The 25,116-nt window shown below is 40.4% G+C and overlaps 2 protein-coding genes and 1 non-coding gene across 4 annotated transcripts; 2 read left to right on the top strand and 1 right to left on the bottom strand.

Annotated features, from left to right (window-relative positions):
• The first annotated feature begins 1,449 nt into the window (after positions 1 to 1,449).
• Positions 1,450 to 2,516, top strand: LOC133737357 (NAC domain-containing protein 53-like). Its single transcript, XM_062164930.1, has 2 exons — positions 1,450 to 1,956; positions 2,373 to 2,516. The coding sequence occupies exons 1-2, from the start codon at positions 1,450 to 1,452 to the stop codon at positions 2,514 to 2,516; spliced, it is 651 nt and encodes a 216-aa protein (XP_062020914.1).
• Positions 2,517 to 5,970: 3,454 nt separating this feature from the next.
• On the top strand, positions 5,971 to 6,043 carry TRNAE-CUC (transfer RNA glutamic acid (anticodon CUC)). The gene has a single exon. It is a non-coding gene; the product is annotated as a tRNA-Glu (tRNA).
• A 401-nt stretch (positions 6,044 to 6,444) lies between these two features.
• LOC133738683 (chromatin remodeling protein SHL) lies at positions 6,445 to 10,334 on the bottom strand. 2 transcript variants are annotated; one of them, XM_062166265.1, is made up of 5 exons: positions 10,069 to 10,334; positions 9,648 to 9,993; positions 9,094 to 9,162; positions 7,512 to 7,579; positions 6,445 to 6,845 (listed from the first exon to the last, which is right to left on the bottom strand). In XM_062166265.1, exons 1-5 carry the CDS (start codon positions 10,139 to 10,141, stop codon positions 6,811 to 6,813), a joined length of 591 nt encoding a protein of 196 aa, XP_062022249.1. In that variant the 5' UTR covers positions 10,142 to 10,334; the 3' UTR covers positions 6,445 to 6,810. The 2 variants fall into 2 exon arrangements, with proteins under 2 accessions (XP_062022249.1, XP_062022248.1); XM_062166264.1 differs by having other exon boundaries at positions 7,512 to 7,647; positions 10,069 to 10,313.
• Between the last annotated feature and the right edge of the window lie 14,782 nt (positions 10,335 to 25,116).

Genomic DNA, 25,116 nt, shown 5'->3' with positions numbered 1-25,116 from the left:
AAAAGGGTTCAAGATGTAGATTTTGTCCTCCTAGATGATTGTCAATATGAGGCATAGCAGAAATATGATCAATAACCTCATCAGGTAGAATGCGATGAATTCTATTAGGATTCCAGCGTCTATCCACAATGAAATCTGCAACAATAACATTTAAATCTAGACAACGTTTTAAACTATCCGGAACTAGATTAAAAAAAAGAGAAAGGGTACAACCAATTAAAAAGCCCAAAATTAATCTCCTGGCCATTTCCAACAATCTAGTGTATCCCTTGTTGATTAAGAAACTAAGCCAATAAAAATAAAATAACAAAGAAACTATTCCACTACCAAAATCATAACAAAACATCATGATGATTTAGAAACTTAATTGCTTAGATATTAAACAAAAAAAAAAAGAAAAAAAAAAGAGACGGGGTCGTCATAGAAGTTCTTGAGGAATGAGGAATGGTAGGATCAAATTTAAGACTCAGAACCATTATTAGGGACTTTTTTTTTAATCAAAATAAAGCTTCAGTTAACTTGATATAAATTTGCAGTAAAGGGTAAATAATGACCTTGTTAAACTTAACAACCAAAATCACTCAAAATTGAAAAGAGTATTACAGTCCACTCGGCAAAACTTACGACTTCTATTCTAAATAAAAAACAAGTATTTATTTTTTATTTTTGAGAAAGTAAGTTGCAAATCAACAAATTTTGGTTTTCATTTTTTTTTTTAAATATTTTTTCATTTTCATTTTTTTATGCATTTTTGTCATATCCTAATTTCACAAGGAGTAGGCGTAAAAAAGTATCCATTACAAATACGCGTAAAAAAAATACGCGTCAAAAATACCCAGTAATCCAGTATCGCCTATAAAATAGTAGATAATGAGAAAATATAAACCATAATGAGAATAAAAAAACCAAAATGATCTTTAAAGTTAAAATGGGAGAGAGGCATAGCAGAAATATGATCAATAACCTCATCAGGTAGAATGCGATGAATTCTATTAGGATTCCAGCATCTGTCCACAATGAAATCTGCAACAGTAACATTTAAATCTAGACAGCATTTTAAACTGTCCGGAACTAGATTAAAAAAAGAGAAAGGGTACAACCAATTAAAAAGCCCAAAATTAATCTCCTGGTCATTTCCAACAATCTAGTGTATCCCTTGTTGATTAGGAAACTAAGCCAATAAAAAAAAATAAAAAAAGAAACTACACCTACAACCATTAGGAAACTAAGCCAATAAAAATAATATAAAAATGAAACTAAACCGACAAGGCTCAATTCAGAAACCCGAGCAATCCCTAACCCATTGGGAAATCACCCAACATAAATAGGAGACCAGATCTCCTGATTTCTTCACCCTTTCTGAAATTCCACCTCTCTAGGGCTTCGAGACCAGAAGTCCTGATTTCTTTCCTTTCTGAAATTCCTCCTCCTCTCTCTGATTGAATTGGGATGGGTTATCCGATCGGGATCGGGTACAGGTTTCATCCCACAGATGAAGAACTTGTGGGTTACTTTCTCCAGCAAAGGGCCAAGATGGGCAATCAGTTCCACTCGAATGAGATCTCCGAGTATTCGGAGTTTTACGGCCAAGAAGAACCCTGGGTTGTTTGGGACAAGAACGGTGGTTCCAGCGTGGATGATGGAGAGCCTCTCTTTTTCTTCACCAAACGCAAGAAGTTGAACCCCAATGGCAAGCGGTTTGATAGCAAAGTAGGCTCGGGAACGTGGAGCGGGCAGTTTTCCAGAGAGGTTGTGGCCGAGGATAGAGACACCGGATGTCGTATTACTGGGATGAGGAGGGAATTTAGGTACGAGGGTGGGTGTGATCCTGAACAAAACAACTCTTGGTTGATGCAAGAGTACGAGTTGTGTGCCACTGATGTCTTGGTGTTGTGCACCTTGAAGAAGAACCCAAGAAAAGCTAGTAGTGCGAAGAGGAAGAGGATGGCCTGTCCGGTAACGTTTTTAAAAATGATTTTTCAAAAACTGATTTTGAAAATGAAAACGAGAAAACAAGATTGGATTTTTTAGATCCGAAAATGTGTCCGGTAGTTTATTCTGAAAACAATTTTCAAAAACGAGAACAGCAAAAACGCGTCCGGTACTACCGTATGAAAATACAAAAAACAATGAAAATGTATACATATATCTCCGTGTTTTCTAAAATATGTTTAAGGTGAAAACGTCTATTTGTCGTTTTCCTGTTTTACGAGTAAAATAAAAAATCATTTTCAATTTTTATTTTCTGTATTTTTGAAAACAGACCAACGAACGCATTTTCAAGCCATTTTCATTTTATAAAATGAAAAAGATGACTTGAAAACGTTACCGAACGCCACCTTAATGTTGATAATCAACCCAGAAAAACCAAGGCAGTGAGATCGGAAAAGGCTGAGACTTGTGAGGAACAACAATCCACCATCTGTGTCGATCTGGAAGAGACCAATTCCGAGAGTCGAGATCATCAGTTGTTGCAAGTTGTTGATGAAGATTATCTTCCTGAGCTCTTTCCTTAGTTATATCCTGATAATGGGCCTCTGTTTTTTATGGAGGAACTTCTTGCACCAAGTCCGCTAAATGTTCCGGATCCTCTTCCACACTTGGAGTCGAATGAGTCTCAGTCTCAGGATCAATCATATGTCAGCACTGTTGAAGAGGAAAGATCTCACATTGGAAAAGTGACAAAATATAATATAACTTATAAGTGGGTGGCTCTTACCCAATTGAACCGAGGCCTTTTGTGATTAAAACCCAACACCTATCGGATGGTTAAGTTGGGACAATATCGGTACAATGGTGGGCCACGGGCCACGCTTGTCGCTGTTTAACATGGTATCAAAGCGGATCACTCTTCAATACGTCGCCATCATGGACCCAGATATGGGTTCATTCATTAATTGATTCACCAATCTCCTCTCCAATCATGGACCTAGTTTGGGTTCATTAAATTGGCCATCGGAAGTTTCCGATTGGATTATTGCCGAGTGTCCGATGTGGGCCTTGGATTGTTATGTGATTGGTCAAGTCTCTAATGTGGGACTTGTGACCCGATTTCCAATGTGGAATTGGGTTTGTCAATTAATTCCACGTGCATACCTAGAGCTAGGTTGCACGTGAGGGGGCGTGTTGAAGATGAAAGATCCCACATTGGAAAAGTGACAAAATATAATATAACTTATAAGTGGGTGGCTCTTACCCAATTGGACCGAGGCCTTTTGTGATTAAAACTCAACACCTATCGGGTGGTTAAGTTGGGACAATATCGGTACAATGGTGGGCCACGGGCCACGCTTGTCGCTGTAATTTCTGCAACCAACTGCAATTGTGTCTAAATCACTTGATACTACATCTGGGAGTAGAGAACACAAACAATATATAGCAAAGTGGAACAGACATTTATAAAACGTCCATTTGCTACTTTGGTAAGCTAATAAATACTTTGGGAATATTCACAACCCTAGGGGAAATAGAGGAAAAAGGGAAAATCTACATACATAACTACGCACAACCAAACATCCTTGAAGGTACCAGGGAGTTATCTCAAACCACATAGACAGCATAAAGTTTTTTTTTCTTTTTTCTTTTTCATATTGGTTTTGTGTCTTCTCACTGACTCACAAATACACCATTTGTGAAGCAGTTATGACTCTGTGTTGCACAAGCCCGAGAGAACCTCCAATTCCTCCATTGTAACTCTAACTCGTCAACTTTATTCACAATATCACCTCCGGCGACGTTTTGTCTCCACCTGAAACACATTATGAATGGAAGTCTAGTAATACTGGTAACCAAGTAAGTTAATATTCAAAACATACATTTTCTCATTGACTATGCTATTATATCTATTAATCATGTTGCACAAAATGCAATTGTTGTGGCAGTGTACAATGAGCTGTTCATATAAATTTTTAATCTCCTGTTTTGGTTTTCTGGGGGAATTAAAAATGCTGATTTTCAAAACTGAAAGTATATATGCTTCGCCAAAGCCTTTCTTGAAATCACTCGATACAATGAGGAGCAAACAGAATATCACAGAAGTTAATAATTCTAAATGCTAGATAGATAAGAAGATCCAAAGTTCTAGATATGCAATGACGAACCTAGATCAATTCATCTAGCACTGAATTTAAAAGTATATACTGTATACCTTTGTATCCAACTGTCTGGAGACAGTATGCGAATTCTCCAACTTCTTTTGTCCCTCGGGAGAACAACCTTCACAAAAAAAGTGGTCAAGTCTTTCAGCTTCCTCTGCACTCATGTCTATACAAGCAGGATGAAACCTGAATCAAATATAGTAAAGTAGTTGCATTGGTAATGTGGTACTGGAATGAAGGAAAAATTACACGTGAAAATAAATAAATGAATCAGCCAACAGATGGCATAGTAATTTAGAAATGAATCATATGAGCGGTACATTAACATTGTGGGAACAAAAAGAGAGACATTTTGTTATTCTAAAAGAACTTACTCAGTTTTATATTGTTGCGCCTGTGGAATGCGTGGATTTATCACGATGCAAGTGTGGTTCGTGCTTGACGCTGGGATTCATTCTGTAAATTATAAGAGTAACCAAAAGGCAAACTAATCAGCTCGAACATTAATTATAAGAATGGGTAGGGAGCAAATGAGTTACTCTGAACAGAACAACTCTCTGCTATCTTCTTAGTTCAAACAAATAGATTTCTTGATCTATACCAAGACAGAGTTCAGCGCTGCCTCATTTCTTTTAACAGTATTCATGCACATTTAAGAAAGGGAAGATGTTTTGCTTTCAAATCAGTTTCATAGTACATAGTATAATTCCAGAAGACACATGACAGCTTTTAATTTTAGAAGTTCCAACATGTTTTCAACATCATGAATTCAGCTCTGAAAACAAAGTAAAACCAGCTGCATGCAGTTTCAAAGAGGGGAATGCATCTCTATCAAGTGGGAAAAAAACCTTACTGATTGCCTACACATTATGAAATTGTATGGAGTATATGAGAACAACACAGGAATGCCATGAAACAGAAGAAATAAAACATTTAGTACCTGAGTAACTTCCTAACTTTCTTTTTGGACATATTCAGGCTTTCTGCAATCCTCTGAGAACAAAGTGTAATTAAAGAAATAAACATTGCTGGCATCAGCATTTTCATATATACTTTAGTTGACAAAGAGAGAGAGAAGACAAATCGCAGAAGAAGCAGACAGACCCTAGATGAAAGATGGATGGTTACTGTAAGTGATTTGACAGGGATTTGAAGACTTCTAGTAATTTAGAAACTGATTGAGGAAGAAAAGCTTCCCAGTTGCCCTTTTTCAGTTTAGAACACGTAGACACTAGGAAATTTTCTGTAAAAATGAATTGTTGTTTATGTGGCTATTCGTAACCATTGCTAGATGTCAGGTTGTGAAGGAATGTGTGGTTACTCTAAATTCAACTGATCTCTTCTTGCTATGTTTGAAGGCCAATTAAGGTTGACTAGTAATTCGATAACTTCTCAAAACCTGAAGCTCCTTTGTTATTCATATTTGATATTTGATATTGTGATAATGTGTGTGTATATATATATATAATTAGAAAATTATATATATATATATATATATATATATATATATATATATATATATTTAATTGGCGTTTCCTTCACGTACCCGTTTCCTATTACATTTAAGATTTGCCGTTTCCACGTTTCCGATCGTATCGTATCCGGAAACTCGTACCCGTTTCGGTGCTTCTTAGGTATACTGGTTGCACTAACCAGAAGATTCTGAGGTTTTTCACAAACAGTTCGAAAGACCATCGAAATAAGCTGCTCCATAATAGTATTGCTTGATTTCCGAGAAATGATGGGTTTTTATGTTGATGTAGGAAAGCTAAAAGTCAGAATGAGTAGCAGACAGATCTTTGTCGAGGTTTATGACTGCATGGATTTTTCTCCTTCCAAGATATATAATTACAGCTTCCAATACATCAACGTATCCGTTGTAGTCTAGTTGGTCAGGATACTCGGCTCTCACCCGAGAGACCCGGGTTCAAGTCCCGGCAACGGAACTTTTTTCTATTTCAAAGTACACTTTTTCAGTGCCGTGTTAGTTCATTTTTTTTCTTCTTGCTCCCAAAAAAGAAATATTTATTTTCTGTTTTTTTTTGTTACAACGGATAACCCAAAAAACCAGAAAATTTCTGGTTTAACTACAACGAGAACCTCCTCATACTTCCTCTCTCTCTCTTGTTGTCCCTAGAACAGGATGGGCAGACATCCACTCAACGCTCGTAAAAACCAACTGGAAAGAGTTGAGGGGATTTATTCAAAATTAGCACCTCGTTAACCATTGAACTACAGGCCGCTAAACAATCTTAAGAATCATTGTTGTTACGACACAACTAAAAAGATTAGACAGATAATTTCTGCAACCAACTGCAACAGTGTCTAAATCACTTGACACTACATCTGGGAGAACAGAACACAAACAATATATACCAAAGTGGAACAGACATTTATGAAACGTCGATATCTATTGCTACTCTGGTAAGCTAATAAATACTTTGGGAATATTCACAACCCTAGGGGAAATAGAGGAAAAAGGGAAAATCTACATACATAATTACGCACAACCAAACATCCTTGAAGGTACCAGGGAGTTGTCTCAAACCAAATAGACAGCATAAAGTTTTTTTTTCTTTCTTTTTCATATTGGTTTTCCGTCTTCTCACTGACTCACAAATACACCATTTGTGAAGCGGTTATGCCTCTGTGTTGCACAAGCCCGAGAGAACCTCTGATTCCTCCATTGTAACTCTAACTCGTCAACTTTTATTTACAATATCACCTCCGGCGACGTTTTGTCTCCACCTGAAACACATTATGAATGGAAGTCTAGTAATACTGGTAACCAAGGAAGGTAAGTTAATATTCAAAACATATATATAAACCAGCATACTGATTTGCTACTATATTCTGACCTTGTTTACAAGAGATGTTTAAGGTGCACAACATGTCAATGATAAATACCATTTCAATATTTTTCAAAATACTAGTTAACTGCATTAATATCTATATTTATATGAAAAGTATTATGTGCTCTCAATGTACATAACAGAGTAATCCGATTTGTATAAAGTAGCATATATTAAGATGCAACTTTACAACCATAAATTATATGCAAACACATCCAACTATTTTATCTTGGCATTACATTTTCTCATTGACTATGCTATAATATCTATTAAGCATGGTGCACAAAATGCGATTGTTGTGGCAGTGTATAATGAGCTCTTCATATAAATTTTTAATCTCCTGTTTTGGTTTTTTCGGGGAATTAAAAATGCTGATTTTCAAAACTGAAAGTATATATGCTTCACAAAAGCCTTTCTTGAAATCACTCAGTACAATGAGGAGCAAACAGAATATCACAGAAGTTAATAATTTTAATTGCTACATAGATAAGAAGATCCAAAGTTCTAGATATGCAATGACAAACCTAGATCAATTCATCTAGCACTTAATTTAAAAGTATACCTTTGTATCCAACTGTCTGGAGACAGTATGCGAATTCTCCAACTTCTTTTGTCCCTCGGGAGAACAACCTTCACAAAAAAAGTGGTCAAGTCTTTCAGCTTCCTCTGCACTCATGTCTATACAAGCAGGATGAAACCTGAATCAAATATAGTAAAGTAGTTGCATTGGTAATGTGGTACTGGAATGAAGGAAAAATTACACGTGAAAATAAATAAATGCATATCTGTTAAGAAAAGCATATATATTCAATCATTCCTCCAGTAATCTTCTTTTACTATCTATCAATTCATCACCATAAACACACACTCAGCAAGAAATCTTCTGTTCAATCAATGTCAGCAAAGGGAATTTCAGACAAAACACACGTCACATAAAGACCAAAGCTGTAGAAGGGGAAAGCATAAGGCCATGCGTTTTGGCTACTGCCCCTCAAGGCATATGCCCTGCGGCAAGGATACATATGATTTTTAGGCACAAATTAAAATCAAAGTGAACAAGTACTAATTGTGTGACTGCAAAGCACAACATTTTAATCTTCTGCTGTACCCCCCTATAAAATAAAGGCGAATAAGTCATAACAATGGAAGCAGACTAAGCTTCCACTCCACCAGCTTCTATGAACTAGATACTTGGGTATCTTATAGCCTTACAGGTCTCCTTAATGAGAACATACTATCTCCAACCACCTTTTGTCCAAGCTTACTTAAAATTAGTTCAAATTTGAAGTTTACCTCTGACATCTAAGATCATGCAAACTAACTCATTCAGGCCTCTGAATTTATTCCTATCATGATTTCTCAGAAGAATGCTACATCATATATGAACCATATCCTCTCATAAAATAACTTTATCATCAACAAACACTCAGATGTCTATAACTATGCCTTTCCACTACTCAAAAATCATTCACAACGTATATGGACTACATTTGCATTCCAAGTTCATTGGCATGCATAAAACCCTCGGTAAAAAAAAAATCTGCTGTAATTCTTATGTACAAAATGTAATAATGAATGATGTATATAGATCATGCACAAATTGGCTGGAAGAAAAAAAAAATATGAGCAAGACATCTTTCAGCAGTTACGGGGATATTCTAATGCAACTACATTACGTGAAAAAACCATTGAAAATTTGAAATACAAAAAGAAGGAAAACGTTTACATAATAGAAACAACAGTGAACTTGGAATGAAGTTGGTTCCTCAATATTTGACTTTTCTCTTTTCAAGCAAAACAAAAATGTGAAAGTTAAAATCTGACACCCATTCGAATACCATTTCTTTCAGCAAAACTGTTTAATAATGTGCTATAACAGGAACTAACTATAAGAAAAAAGCTTGTGAAGGTGCCAGACATATCCGGCTTAATCAGTCAGAATGCATCTGTGGGCAATGCATAAAACAAGTGAAGTCCTAATTTTAGCAAAACAGCAATTGGAACGAGCAAAATTTCACTACACAAAAATCTATCTAAAGCTTATACAAAATATTCACAAGAAAAACTTTCCAACCTTACGATAAAATTTTGAATCCAACATATCTTAAGGCAGAACATGAGTAACTTTAGCAAATCCGACTTACCAATCACTACAACCTTCACACTGAACCATGAGGTCATCAGGGTTGTAAGGCATCTCACACTTGCAGTACCTACCACATAACAATAAAAATTGTGTTTAACAAGAACAACTCAATAGAACACGAATAAGAACTAGGATTAATATCATTGATCCCAAACTCCAATCACTTGGTGCAAAAATGACATTTGTGGGGGAACGATGCAACAAATGAAATTGTGTGGGTTAAAGAGCAAGACACAAATACTTTATCGCTATAATAACATCAAGCTGAAATATATAAAACAAAAGGAATAGTAACAAAAGCAAACGAAATCTTCAAATTTTAAGTTCCATAAACAGATACAAATCATTTTCAAACATTAAAAGCAAGCCAAAAATCCTTACTTTCGCATTCAATGTCATCTAATTCCAATACACTACTACCCGAATCGCATCGATTAAAGAACAAGAACAACTGAGTATGAGTATAAGTATGCAACAACAATTCCATTGCCAATTTGATTCCAAAATATAAAAGAAAAAAAAACAATTAGAGAAATGGTGAACATCACATACACGGCGACTCGGTCAGGATTGAAGGAACCAGTAGTGGAATTATACTCAAAACGACAAAAGAAGTCGTCGTTTCCAACCGCGTCGAGCTTGCTATACCCCCTGAACGTGTGCACCGTACACTTCCCCTCTATGGTGTCGGCGCTCTGCACGTCGTGGTGGTCGGAGAGAAAAACCTCCTTGGATCCATGGAACTGTCTCCGGCCGCCGATCGACTCCTCCGGCCGGTAGTACCACCGCACGTGCACCTTGACGTTGGCTCCGCGGCTGTCCGCCTCGATCCGCTCGATCTTCGCCACGTAGGACGGCTTCCCCGGCTCCGACGGCCGCATCAGAACGCAGTCGCCGGCTGCGAAAAAACAAAGAAAACCGAATTTACATTTCATTCGAATTTGAATTTGAGGTGAGAAATCGAGGTGGGTACCTCTGACGGTCTTGTTGATGGGTTTGACAGTGTAGGAGTTGAGGGTTTGTCTCGGAGCTTTTGGTTTCGCCATCGAAAATTACAGGCTCATGACCCAGAAACCCAAAAAACCCAAAATTGGAAGATTGAAGATTGAAAACCCAAAAACCCAGAAAAATCAAAAATAAAAGGATTTTTGTAAAAGTTAAATCCCAAACTAAGGACGGCGTGAAAATGTGTTGAGGTTTTGGTTGTTAAAGTGATTGGCTGGGGCGGAGGGGGAGTTTAGGCTCTAGAGTGGACGCGCGCGTACTGGATCATCGTCTCCTCTTTATTTTTTGTTGACTTTTCGGTGAGGAAGTTTTGAGTTCACTCTCGGAGAAGGTAGTAGAGGAGCCTAGACAGTTGGGGACTAGTCCTAGGAAGGCATCGATACTTAACTAGCATTCCTGCCTCGTGATATGTGCAGTCGGATCGCTGCAAATGAACTGTAGTTTGAACTGAAATTTTATTTGGTTCGATAACTATATTAATTGATATTTTTAGAGTGGATAAACTTAACTTTTTGATGATCCAAAAAAAAAAAAAAAATCAAGACAAAAAAGTCACAAAAACAAAAGTTAATTTGATTTAGACAGATGCTGAATTTACGGATTAGGTAGATATTAGCTAAGAAATATATTAAATCTCAACTCATTGCGTCATTGCGTAATTGGAGACGAGTCTTAACTACTATGGCCAAGTGTTTTACTTGTTATATATATAGGGGGTGTTTTGTTACGTGGTAATGTGGGATTGGATGGGATTGGACATCCTTATAATCTAGTGTAAAAGAAGTTATTCCGTGTTTGGCAACAACATGAACTCTACTAAGTGAGATTCTGGAGTCTCAAAAACTTATAAACACCTCCATAGTACATGACACCAAAAACCATAGGATTGTGGAAGCCAATATCTCATTCTTCCACAGTGATGCTGGTCTCCTTCCATCTCTTTTGCTGGTTCAATTTGTTTGGTTCCAGTTTTTCTTGAGCTGGTCAACAGTCTCTTTTCTGCGCGGGCGTGCCAGCACCGTTTGGGTGCGGTCGTTGGGGGTGTCCCTTGACCTGACTTCTTTTGAGCGACTGTAGACGAGGAGAGCACCAACCTCGTCGCAGGATTCTTTGTGCCTCGTGCTGGAGGACTTTGTCTTGTGTCACCAAGTCGATACTTAACGTTGTAGGTTAAGCAGAGCGAAATCACCGGGAAGTAGAGAGAAGTACTTGCTAAAGCGTGACTTTAGCTTGGCTGGGTTGCTAGGGCGTTACCCTTGCTTGGCTGGTTCCGTAACCGTTGTGGTCGCGGTACTACAGTCGGCTCCCGAGGAGACTAGGACCAAAGCATTTTGACAGAGGGTTTGGTGGCACTGATAGTCGGCTCCTGAGGAGACTAGGACTTAGAGTGTGATCACCTATAAGAGAAAGAGAAGGAAAGGAGTTGCTCTTAGAGAGGTTTGCTCTAGAGAGAACTTAGATCATCTTAGAGATGTTTTGATGTATGAATCAGTGAATTGTTCTATGTTGTAGCCTCTATTTATAGGCTACCAAGCAACACTATTTGGCATTTAAACAAATCATAATGGAGCACTTATGAGTTTATGGAGCACTTATGAGTTTATGGAATTGTTAGGTTCAAGCACTTAAACACTAATGGAATGTTAGGTTTAAGTCATTTTCTGCTCCCTTATCCCTCAATTTTTATCTCCACTAAGAACTCAGATTCAACCTTCGATTTCTTCATATGAAATGATCCACCATGAATGTAGATTATTGTGGTAAAATGTCAGAATTTATTTCCATGTGGTTGGGCCAGAAATGCTGCTGGACCTCTTACAGGTCCAGTTTCCAAGTTTTGCTTCTGCAGAAAATTGGACTGTTTGTTTGAAGGTTTTCCACTCCGAACGAGCTTTGGCACTCTTCATAAGAAATGATCAATGGGATGTCTAGAATTAATCTGGAAAGTTTCAACTCATTTGGAGTTCGGATGGTTAGTCCGCCATCCCTCATTTCTTGTCTAGCTCGCTTTCTCCTAGCCGAAGTAGGAAAATGTGCTAAAGTTGATTTTTCATTTCCATGTTTGGTAGGCCTTATTTAGCCTCTTAATAATATATTTTTGAACTTATCGAAAATATATATGTGAGCCACTGATATTGGCTCAATTTCTCCAAGACACGCTTTGTCAAACCAAAATGCTCATTTTGGGTCCAAACATTGCCCCCCAGAACTCGAAGTCAAAGGTCTTCGTCTTGACTGAAGAGGTTATGAATTGCAAGGATTGTGCACATATAAGCATAGATTTGTTGTAGCTCTATATAGAATTTCTTGATTGCTTTTCCATTTCGTTTTCTTCTGTTATTCTTTTTGGAATTTCATATCCAGATCTAGCTCCAATCATTCACCATTTCGCCAATCAAATCGTTTTGTGCCAAATATCGTCCAACACCGAGTAATTGCTTAGTATACCACCTGTTTGGTAAACGAAATACTTGGATTGATTCTAGAAACCAACTAAAGTCGGTTCAATTTCAGCATCGATCCAAAATAGTTGTTGAGTATACCGAAACTACCCCTACTTTATCACATTAAGATTTTCTCTATTGTATATAAGTCGACCTAATTGGTATGCAAAATCAAAATTTAAATATATTTTTATTGTACAGAAACTGAAATTGAGAGGAATTTGCTGTGTATTCTCATTGATAATAGGGCCCTCTTTATATAGAGGATTACAATGCATAGAATCTCAATCATACAAGGAAAGTAATCGTACATTGAATAGGAATCTAGATACTTCTAATTTAACCCTATTACCACTAGGTCAAGTAACCTAGAGTTTGGGCCAAACACAAATTAGGGTTTACTTGAACACTCCCCCTTGTGTTGCCCAAACGCGGTGCTTCTCTCGTTGCCTCATTAAAAACCTTGCTGAGTAACAAAAACCCAGTGGGACAAAAATAACCTCGGTTGAAGGGGAAAAAGAGCACAACACACCCTTCACGTTTCAAGATGAACATGTAGACATCTCCCCCTGATGTCTGCGTCTCCCCCTGATGACTACGATCATGGGAGTTCAGATATTTTCCGCAAGCCAATTCTTGCCACATGTTTCTCGAACGTGGATTTGGGCAATGACTTAGTGAACAAGTCTGCCACATTGTCCTCAGATCGAACCTGGTTCACTTTAATCTTGAGGAGCTTCTGTTGTTGCTGATTGTAGAAGAATTTAGGCGATATGTGCTTGGTGTTGTCGCTTTTGATGTAGCCTTGCTTCATTTGTTCAATGCAAGCAGCATTATCCTCATAAATGCTTGTTGGCTCATCTGTGGTAGACTCAAACCACAATTGCTTCGAACATGCGTAACTATTGATCGAAGCCATATACATTCACGAACTACTTCGTGAAGAGCAATAATCTCTGCATGATTCGAAGAGGTAGCAACTAAGGTCTGCTTTGTAGACCTCCAAGATATCGCGGTCTTTCCCATGGTGAAAACATAACCAGTTTGGGAGCGACCTTTGTGTGGGTCAGAGAGGTACCCAGCATCAGTAAAACCTTCCAAAACACTGATATCGTTTTGGGATGGGGAGAGGGAACGCAGTCCACCATGTGTGGCGTCCCTGGCACTTAATGGGTCCGAATCCATCTTCTCTCTGTAGGGATAGAACAAGCCCATATCGATTGTACCACTTAGGTATCGAAAGATATCTTTAACACCAGTCCAATGGTGTCGTGTTGGCGCAAAGCTATATCTAGCTAGCAAGTTCACAGCGAATGAGATATCCGGTCTTGTGCATTGTGCTAAGTACAATAATGCACCTATTGCACTTAGGTAGGGCACTTCAGCCTCTAGCACTTCTTCATCGTCATCTTTTGGACGAAATTGATCTTTCTTTGGATCAAGACTACAGACGACCATTGGGGTGCTTGAAGGCTTAATCTTGTCAGTGTTGAAACGCCTAAGCATCTTTTGGGTATAAGCTGATTGATGAATCAGAACACCATCTCTACGGTGCTCGAGCTCTAAACTGAGGCAAAACCGTGTTTTCCCAAGATCTTTCATCTCAAACTCGGATTTCAAGTGTTCAGCGGTTTCCCTTAACTCTTTAAGGGTGCCAATTATGTTCATGTCATCGACATAAACCGCTACTATTGCAAATCCGGAACTTGTCCTTTTTATGAACACACATGGGCATAGTTCATTATTGACATATCCCTTTCCAATCAAGTAATCACTTAGATGGTTATACCACATCCGTCCGGATTGTTTCAATCCATATAGTGAGCGTTTCAATCTAATCGCAAACGAGCTCCGTGGTTTAGAGCCACTTGATTTAGGTAACTGAATTCTGTCTGGAATCTTCATGTATATCTCTGTATCTAGATCCCCATATAGATATGCAGTAACCACATCCATAAGCTGTATGTTCAGTTTTTCGGAAACTACCAAACTGACAAGGTAGCGGAACGTTTTGACGTCCATTACGGGAGAATAGGTCTCCTCGTAGTCGATTCCAGGGCGTTGTGAGAAACCTTGTGCCACAAGGCGAGCTTTGTACCTTACAATCTCGTTTTTCTCATTACGCTTTCTAACGAATACCCATTTGTGACCAACTGGTTTGGTGTTGGGCGGTATTGGCACAACTGGTCTGAATACCTTTCTTTTCACTAGAGAATCAAGTTCTGCCTGGATCGCATCTTTCCATTTTGGCCAATCAGCTCTACGTTGGCATTCATCAACGGAGCGTGGTTCGATGTCATCGGTCTCAATAATCTCACGCGCCACTGAATACGCGAATACATCATCAATGATGATGGAGTTTCTTTCCCACGTCCCATGTACACTAGTGTAATTAACAGAGATCTCTACGTTCTCAGGGATAGGTTCTGACATTGAGGCGTCCCCCAATGGTGTCTCTTGGACATAACCATAATCCAGAACATTCTCATGAGACGGATTTTGAGTATCGATGATCAAAGGATTTGTTTGTGCCTCATTCGCTCTCTTTCTAGGGAGAGTATCATTCGAACCAATCGGTCTACCGCGCTTTCTTGAGGGACCTGCGGCCATAAATGCCACATCATTGCCATGTTGGGCAATGGCGCCATCTCCTGGTGTCACAGGAGTGGCGTGATGTCCAGTATTTGGGACATCGATCCTTGCAGGCACGTTTGCAGCAGGTATGTGTGATCTCGTCACTTTGGTAACATCAGAAAACGCATCAGGCAGAGTGTCTGCTACGTTCTGGAGCTCGATTATTCTTCGCACTTCAAGTTCGGACTGTGCGGTACGGGGATCAAGATGAGACATAGTGGGGACAAACCACGACAATTCCTGTCGTTCTTGTTGAACATCGGTGTTCTTATCTCCCCCTAACGATGGGAAGACTGTCTCATCAAAGTGACAATCCGCAAATCTAGCGGTAAGGAGATCGCCTGTCAAAGGTTCAAGGTAGCGGACGATCATTGGAGATTCATATCCAACATAAATGCCCATTCGTCGTTGTGGACCCATCTTAGTACGCTGTGGCGGCGTAATAGGCACATAAATGGCACACCCAAAAATGTGTAAGTGCGAGATATCAGGCTCGTACCCAGTCACTAGCTGTAACGCAGAGTAAGATTGGGTGGCAGTGGGTCGTAGACGAATTAGCGTCTCTGCATGCAATATTGCATATCCCCAAGCAGAAACAGGGAGATTGGTGCGCATAACCAATGTCTGTGCTATCATCTGTAGTCGTTTGATAGCGGCTTCTGCGAGACCATTTTGGGTATGAACATGGGGAACTGGATGCTCTACATCAATCCCCAGTGACATGCAATAGTCATCGAACATTTTCGATGTAAACTCCCCAGCATTATCAAGTCGAATTGACTTAATAGGATGGTCAGGGTAGTGAGCCCGTAGACGGATAATCTGGGCGAGGAGTTTAGCATAAGCAGCATTTCGAGTGGACAACAGCGCGACATGTGACCAGCGTGTCGACGCATCAACCAATACCATAAAGTATTTAAAAGGTCCGCATGATGGTTGAATTGGTCCACAGATATCCCCTTGGATTCTCTGTAAGAACGGAATGAGTATTTTGGGATCCTTTGCGTAGGACGGTCTCGGTCCTAATTTCCCGAATGAACAGGCTTTGCAGAAAGAGCGAGGGGCCTTAGAAGTAACCAATGAAGATTTTGGTTGGGCCTGAGCGTCTGTAGCGCTATTAGAAGCAAAATGTGTGACTACATCTCCCATCATGGCGTTGGAGCCATGGGAATTTCTGTTTATGGCGTCATGGCCATTGGGAGGAACAACCATGGCGTCATGCTCACGGTTGATGCCATTGATGGCGTCATCACATGGGACTTGGGCGGCCCTATGGCGCCCCAAGACTGCTGCAGCGCCAGATGCTGCAATTGTTGCGGTCTTGCTAAGTCCAGGAATCAATTTTTGATTCTTGCTTCTTCTCACTCTGAAGAATGGATGTCCGTGTAAAGTCTTTAGTATACGGAGCATCATATCACGACCAGGATGTCCTAGTCGGTCATGCCAAAGCCAATATGTGTCTGAATCCAAGAGATCTTCTCTTATGACATTATTGGATTCAATAGGTCGAATTGTAGTGACATAAAGTCCACTAGATTGACACATAAGCTTCTGTAGGATGCGCTTTCTTCCGCAATCATTAGAGGTAATGCAAAGGAATTCTATTCCGTTCTCACTATGCGTTTCCGCATGGAATCCGTTTGCTCTAATATCTTTAAAGCTCAATAAGGTTCGATTTGCCTTAGGAGTGTAGAGAGCTTCAGTGACTTTAATCAAGGTGCCATTGGGCAAAAGGAATTGGGCCATTCCATGTCCTTGAACTAAACCTGATGGCCCAGCCATCGTAGTCACAGATGAATATGTAGGCAACATCTCCAAGAATAATTGCCTATGTCGTAGAATGGTGTGCGTAGTCGCACTATCCGCAAGACATTGAAGTTCATCCATTCCTAAAAGAAAAGCTCGTAATTAAAAAAATGAGTCATAAAGAAAAGAACTCAACTTTTATTAATAAGCCAAACGGAATTACATCATCTTTTCTTTAACCAAAGAAAATCTAATCCAATAAACTAGTTAATGCAAAACAATGGTAGTCGTCTAACTCCTTTCGGTAATTCCAATGTAAATGTGACCAGGTGAGTAGAGAGATGTCGGTGGAGCGAGGCTCACTTAAGTACCACTTATCTCAAAACCTTCCTAGACATCACACTCACATTGAGTACGCCTAATTTGAAGAAAGACTAATAGCATTGGCATCTACTACAAAAATAATATGGCAACTGCCTACATCTCTTGGAAATAAAAAGACTTAATCAAAATCGTCAGTTTCTGGGTCTTGATCCTTGTAGTTTTCCACCCTTAGATCGAGATCTCCATCTTGATCTTCTTGTTCCATGTAATTTGCCTCCCTTGCTTCACGATACATCTTGTATGCGTTTGCAACGTTCTGGGATGCAGTACACTTCTTTGCCCAATGTCCACTTGATCCACATATGAGACAAGCATCATTATGGTCAGGTTCCCTTGATCGAGGCGCTCTGGGAGCGTTATGAGGACGGTTATTTCCTTTGGTGGCGTTACCACCATAACCGGAGGCTTAGCCTCTCTCTCTCTTCACACGTTTACCTCCACGGTTCCGTGTACGCCTATTTTGGCGGTTTCCTTCCTCTTTAGGGCGAGAATATGGACCAGAACGTCCAGAATTATCCCTATTCTTAGGGTTTCGCTCCTTGCATCCTCCCTTGGAGGCGTGACTATAATTAGACTCCGGATTTGACTTGGTTCCTACGGGTCTAGAGTTATAGTTCTTCACAAGTATGTTGTCGTGCTTTTCAGCTACGTTTAAGGCACCAATTAGCTCATGAAATCTTGTGATGCGTCTAGCATTAACATCAATCCGATAGTTTTTGGCTATCATCAATGCAGAGACGGGGAAGGTGGAGAGAGTCTTCTCGATCAACATCGTATCAGTGATTTTCTGTCCACATAATTCCATCATGGACTTGATACGAAGTGCTTCTGAATTGTAGTCAAGTACAGACTTGAAATCACAGAAGCGTAGGCTATGCCATCTCACTTCTAAGTCTGGAAGCAGGGAATCACGGACGTTGCCAAAACACTGCTCGAGTTCTACCCATAGTTTTCTTGGGTCTTCCTCATTGAGGTACTCATTTTGGAGCGCGTCATTCATGTGTCTTGTCATGAGAATAATGGCTTTAGCTTCATTCGCCTCTCTAGTAGCTCTATTTGCTTCAAAAGCAGCAGCTTGTTGAGGAGTAAGCACGTCCTGACTTGGCTCTTGGATCGTACTCAGGATCCCATCAGCCTTAAGATGCTGGCGCACATCACGGATCCACTTGTGGTATCCTGCACCTGTTGTCTCTAGTGGAGCGAAGCTCAACTTGTTCAGGTTACTCATCCTGAAAAACAACAAGAAAATAGGGTTAGTTTCGGAGCGAAGAAGGCTACCACGAAAAACTATAAAATTTCTGAGCGTAGTCGCTTCCAAGAAATTAGGGATTTTCTGAGCGTAGTCGCTTCCAAGAAAATCCGATTCCAAGAGGGGTTTTGGATTAGATCGAAACAACTATGTATGTGGTCGATCGTTTTATTCTCAACAAACTCTAAGTTTGGAGGACTCTACAAGCTCCAAGCTTGGAGTGAGCACGAACCCCCACAGTTCGGCTATTGGTCTCCCCTATGAAGAAGAAAGGGGGGTAGAAGAAGGAATGTTGGAAGTCCCCGAGAAAAGAAGAAGAAATTGAAAAACTTCAAAAACGGGAACTTTTAGAAAAGTTTACCTTGAAAATATGCCGGAATTCTTGACCGGAAAAGATGACGGGGGTGGCCGGAAAAAGGTTGCCGGAAGTCTCCGGAAAAGTGGCCGGAAACTGGTGGCCGGAGCTAGGCAGGGGCTGTGCAGGGCTGGCAGGCAGATGCTCGGCAGGTGCTAGGTAGCTGTTGGCAGATGCAGGCACAGGGGTGCGCAGGTCTCGGAAGGTGTCGGCAGGGGCTATGCGGAGCTTTCGGCAGATGTCGACAGGGGCAGGCACAGGGTGCGCAGGGTTCGGCAGGTGTCGGCAGGGGCTATGCGGAGCTTTCGGCATATGTCGACAGGGGCAGGCACAGGGGTGCGTAGGGTTCGGCAGGTGTCTCAGCAAGTCTCAGCAGGTCTCGGCAGGAGGCTTGCAGGGGCTGTCGGCAGGTCTAGGCAGATGCAGGCACAGGGCTCGGCAGATCTCGACAGCTGATCGGTAGGGCTTGCAGGGGCAGGCACAAGGCAGGGGCCGGTCTGATTTTTCCGATGGCCGATTCAGGGGTTTTTCGGCCGGTTTCGGTGGTTCCGCCGCCGGTTCTGGGCTCCTTGGGAATAGGGCTTCGATATGTGGGGCGGTGGTTGCAGGATTTTGAAGGTTACGAAATTAGGGTTTTCAGGGTTAGGGCTTCGTGCTGATAACGTGTTGTAGATAAACTGAAATTGAGAGGAATTTGCTGTGTATTCTCATTGATAATAGGGGCCTCTTTATATAGAGGATTACAATGCATAGAATCTCAATCATACAAGGAAAGTAATCGTACATTGAATAGGAATCTAGATCATTCTAATTTAACCCTATTACCACTAGGTCAAGTAACCTAGAGTTTGGGCTAAACACAAATTAGGGTTTACTTGAACAATTTTATTATTTTCATTTTTTGTTTTAAGTGTTGTTTATGTTGTCTTACCTATCGATAGGTATGGAATGCTCACGTAGTCCTTGTTACTAGTAAGGAAGGCAAACAAAGGTCAGGGATGGTAGATATATACCAACTAATTACCCTTTCACGCTCAAGTCAGTCACAAGTAGATTTGCATCGTAATGTTAGAGCATATAATCTTACCCAAATAATTTTCTTTGAGGGTTTTAAGGTCTTTACCCAATATAAGACATGTCACTACGATGTAGAGAATATTTTCTTCAATAGTTAAAATGTGACGCAAACGTACTTTGACATCTCTATTGGATGAGAAAAGCATATTTTCAACATGGGGTGGAAATAGTCGGTTTGAGCTGTCAGCTAGGAAGGGTTGATATTGGCATCCATGACAATGGGCTCGGTACCAAGAAGGACCACCAAGCGGTGAGACATTGGATTAGGCCAGGCTGATTTTTCAGGTTTGAGGTTCCGTACCTTGGGTGATATTGCGGGTTTGCCCGTTACAAATATAAATTTTAAATATATATTAAAAAAATTTCAACAATAAGATTTTAACATTAGAACTCTTTATTCAAAATGTCTTACCAAATCCACCAATGCAATTCCATTAATGTTGACAAAGTAGTGAAATAAAACATTATATCCTTATTTTAACATAAGTATTTTTTCCTAAATGTTAAATATATGTTTATTAAAAAAGATTGATCTCACAATAATACAATTATAGAATTGAGAAAAAAAAATATAATACTAAATGTCTAAATCTTTTAAATTTTGAGTTTTCTTTATTTCTTTCTTATAGTAGAATATAAAAATCATTTCTTCCTAATCTTAGAACTAAAATTAGAAAAAGTGATGACCTAGCCGTCTCTACTATGGTTTTTTCGTCGTTCTTCTTCGATAAACTACCACACCGTCATTGTCCCTATGGCTGACATGGAGGCTGGCAATCCAGCAAGCCTTCAACTATCTGACTCTGCGCGTGTATCATTGGGTACGGCGGGGCTTGTGGCGCTGCAAGTTGATCGGTGGTACATAGTGGGTAGGCTGCTTGGCCCCAAAGCCAAGTACCCGGGATTCAAAGGTACAATCTCTACTATTTGGAAAAGCAAATATGGGTTGACTATCCAAGACATGGGTGATCATTTCATTTTTCAATTTGAACGCGAGGCTGAGCGTAACAAGATTTTGCATGGAGAGCCGTGGTTTTATAGGAATACTATGCTATTACTTGATGCATATGATGGCATTGGGTCAGCGGCAAAGGTTCCATTGAATCTGTTGGAGACATGGGTAGCTGTCAAAAGTTTGCCCGTGTGTCTGAGAAACAAGACAGCTTTGAGTTTGGTTGCTTCGACTCTAGGCAGGCTGACCAGATTCGACCAAACGACTTTGTATAGGAAGGAAGAAGAACAACGGATCAGGCTGGTGTTTGATGTTCGTTAGTGCATCCGAGTGTGGAAGCTCTTTGAGTTTTCATCGGTGGTAGTATCACAGTTAACTTTGATCTATGAAAAGATCAAGGGTTTCTGTTGCAGCTGTGGTTATTTTGAGCATGGAGAGGCAGGTTGTGATGCATTGTTGACGAAGGAAAAGGATGAGATCCTTGCACAGTTGCAAGCGGCGGCAATGGTCGGTCTGTCTTTGACAGAAGAACCACAAAACACCTGAGGAGGGAGTGTAGCAGGAAGAGCGGGGTTTGCTAAAATCGATTGAACCAGCTTCGACTGGTAGTGTTGGAGCCCCGGAAACGGTGGAGATAATGCCATAGTTCCCTACCTTGTTGATGGGGGGTGCCATGCAGACAGATACTCTGTTTGCAGGGTTCAATATGGCTGCTTTCTTGGAGATCTAGGCATCTTAGAATCTCCCAAAACAGACTGGTCAAGTGAATGCTGGGAGTACTTTACATTTGGCCGTAATCAGGCCTTCAAGGTTGGAAGGCAGTGCTGACACAATGGTGGTGGAGTCTTCCAATGTACAAACCTCGGTGCTGGGGATCAAGAGAAAGTCTGTGGAGGTCCTGGGGCGCATTGGTAAGAGGTATGTGTCTCTATTTGAACCTTTGCTTCAAGTTGATGATGGAATGCAACTTGTCTTGCAACAAAAGAATGGCAAATTGGTGGTCTCACCAAGGAAGAAGAATTTGGAGCGCTTTAAGGGTAGCAAGAATAAACCCAAATGTGCTAGAGTCCTTGATAAGAAGCTGCAGGGGAAGAAATCAAAGAAATGGAAATTAAGGGATAGTGACAGGGATGTTCCAACTTCTGAAGCAACTGAGGAGGAGAGCCGTGGTGAAGCTGAGGCTGAGCAAATGAAGGAACTGCTAAAAGATGGTGGCGCTGCAGGGGATGCTACGGCATCCTTATCTACAAGTAATATTTAAATTCTGTTTGGGTCGCAAAATCTAGTGCTCGGTTGATATATTTATTTAATTTGCTTCTGAGTTCATAGGTTTTGTTAGAATAAATGTGCATGAACTTCCTAAAAGGTGGGTGTACCCAGGAGTGCGAGGTTCTATTTGTTTAGAATAAGTTCTTTGTATGTCCTAAAGAAAGGCTCTTTCTGTCGGTCCCTTTGGGGTGTGTCATTTCTGGTACTGCTTGCTGAATTATAAAATTGGATGACCTCTTTCGATTAAAAAAAAAAAAAAAGATTAGAAAAAATGTTTAAGTTTTATTTATTTGAATAATTTATTTTATTTTTCTGAGTAGTTAAAATAAAATTAATTTACATTACAAAATAAAAAAATAAAAAATAGTCAAATTTGTTTAAGGATATCTCTATTTGTGTTTGGCCCAAACTCTAGGTTACTTGACCTAGTGGTAATAAGGTTAAATTAGAAGGATCTAGATTCCTATTCAATGTACGATTACTTTCCTTGTACGATTGAGATTCTATGCATTGTAATCCTCTATATAAAGAGGCCCCTATTATCAATGAGAATACACAGCGAATTTCTCTCTCTCAATTTCAGTTTCTCTACAACACGTTATCAGCACGAAGCCCTAACCCTGAAACCCTAAATTCTTAGCCTTCAAATCCCAGAAACCACCACCGCCCACCTTGAAGCTCAATTGCCAGCGAAAATAACAGAGGAAGAAGAAAATAAAGAAAAAGAAAGAAGAAGAAGATGGTAGAAGTGGCCCACTGCCACAAGAAGAAGAAAATAAAGTAAAAGAAAGAAGAAGAAGAGGGCAGAAGTGGCCCACTGCCGCAAGAAGAAGAAAAGAAAGTAAAAGAAAGAAGTGGAGGGGGAAGACGCGGCCACAAAGGAAAAGAAAGAAAGAAAAACAAAGGGGCCCGCAGCTTTCACTTAGGTCAAAGGCAGAAGAAAGAAATAAAAGGGAAATAGATAGGTCCAAGAAAGAAGATGCGGCCCACTGCAAAAGAAAAGAAAAGGAGGCAGCAGCCCATTTGACCCACTAACCCGACCAAGCCCACTGCTGCACCTGGCCCACTGACGACACCAGGCCCAAGCCTTCGGCCTAGAAGCCCACTGACGTCATCAGCCACGTCAACGCCCAGTCAGCACCAGCTCCCCGGTCAACCCTCCTGTCAACGACCGGTCAACCTTTTTCCGGCCACTTCCGGCGACTTTTCCGGCCAACTTTCCGGTGACTTTTCCGGCCAACTTTTCGAGTTAGGATTTCCGGCAATTTTTCAAGGTAAACTTTTCTAAAAGTTCCCGTTTTTGAAGTTTTTATTACTTTTCTCTTCTTTATTATAGGGGAGACCAAATTAAGCCGAACTGTGGGGGTTCGTGCTCACTCCAAGCTTGGAGCTTGTAGAGTCCTCCAAACTTAGAGTTTGTTGAGATAAAACGATCGACTGTAAACATCATTGTTTCGATCTAATCCAATCCCTCTTGGAATCGAATTTCTTGGAAGCGACTACGCTCGGAAATTCCTAATTTCTTATAAGCGACTACGCTCAGAAATTTTATATGTTTTCGTGGTAGCTTTTTCCGCTCCGAAACTAACCCTTTTCTTGTTCTCTTTCAGGATGAGTAACCTGAACAAATTGGACTTTGCTCCATTGGGAACAACTGGCTCTGAATATCACAGGTGGGTTCGTGATATCTGCCAGCATCTCAAGGCCGATGGAATCTTGAATACGATTCTCGAGCCTAGCCAGGACGTGCTAACTGTTGAGCAAGCTCAAGCTTTGGAAGCAAATAGAGCAGCCTTAGAGACAAATAAGGCGAAAGCCGTCATCCTAATGACTCGTCATATGGATGATTCGCTCCAGTACGAGTGTATGAATGAAGAAGACCCCAGAAGGTTGTGGGTCTCACTCGAAGAAATATTTGGCAACGTCCGTGACTCCCTGCTTCCTGACCTAGAAGTGAGATGGCATTGCCTCCGCTTCTATGATTTCAAGTCAGTTCTTGACTACAACTCGGAAGCACTTCGCATTAAATCCTTAATGGAATTCTGTGGTAAAGAGATCACAGATGCGATGTTGATTGAAAAGACTCTCTCTACCTTCCCCGTCTCTGCATTGATGGTTGCTATGAACTATCGAATCGATGTTACTGCAGGACAGATAACAAGGTTTCATGAGCTTATTGGAGCTATGAATGTCGCTGAAAAGCATGACAATATCCTTGTGAAGAACTATAATTCGAGATCCGTGGAAACAGAACATATTCCGAAATCCAATTATAGTCGCACCCCTAAGAGAAGGCGCCAAGAGCGAAACCCTAATCTTAGGGATACTTTTGGACGTTCTGGTCCATATAATCGCTCTACTTGGGAAGGTAACTGCCAAAATAGGCGAACACGGAACCGAAGAGGTAAACGTGGAAAGAGAGAGGGAGGCAACGCCTCTGGCCATGTTGGTGGCGCCACCAACACTAAGAGCCATCTAAATGACGCTTTCAAAGCGCCTCAATCAATGGAGTTCGAGCAAAGAGATGTATGTTCTCAATGTGGAGTGTCTGATCATTGGGCACACATTTGTAGAGCTCGTGAAGAACTTGTCACCGCCTACAAAGCATATTTGTGAAGCAAGAGAAGCTCACTATGTAGAACAAGAAGATCAAGAAGATGATCTAGAGTGAAGGGTTAAAGACTACAAATCTGGCTGGGATCAATAGATCGCCAATCCTGTTTAAGTCTTTATTTTCCAAGAGATGTAGGCAATTGCCATATTATTTTTGTAGTAGATGCCTATGGTTTAGTCTTTTTTTCAAAGTAGGCGTACTCAATGTAAATGTGATGTTTAGGAAGGTTTTGAGATAAGTGGTAATTAAGCGAGCTTTGCTCCACCGACATCTCCCTACTCACCTGGTCACA

This window comes from Rosa rugosa, chromosome 3 (genome assembly GCF_958449725.1).
Source record: "Rosa rugosa chromosome 3, drRosRugo1.1, whole genome shotgun sequence".
In the NCBI taxonomy this organism is placed as follows: Eukaryota; Viridiplantae; Streptophyta; class Magnoliopsida; order Rosales; family Rosaceae; genus Rosa; species Rosa rugosa.
The sequence above is the reverse complement of the archived record's forward strand: the minus strand, read 5'-3'. Positions and strand labels throughout refer to the sequence as shown.

Coding starts and splice junctions, on each gene's coding strand:
- LOC133738683 (XM_062166264.1), bottom strand. CDS start 10,141: ATGGCGAAACCAAAAGCTCCGAGACAAACCCTCAACTCCTACACTGTC. Junction 9,994..10,068: donor CATCAACAAGACCGTCAGAG/GTACCCACCTCG, acceptor GTTTTTTCGCAG/CCGGCGACTGCGTTCTGATG. Junction 7,648..9,093: donor TGTGAAGGTTGTAGTGATTG/GTAAGTCGGATT, acceptor TATTTGATTCAG/GTTTCATCCTGCTTGTATAG.
- LOC133737357 (XM_062164930.1), top strand. CDS start 1,450: ATGGGTTATCCGATCGGGATCGGGTACAGGTTTCATCCCACAGATGAA. Junction 1,957..2,372: donor GGAAGAGGATGGCCTGTCCG/GTAACGTTTTTA, acceptor AGAAAAACCAAG/GCAGTGAGATCGGAAAAGGC.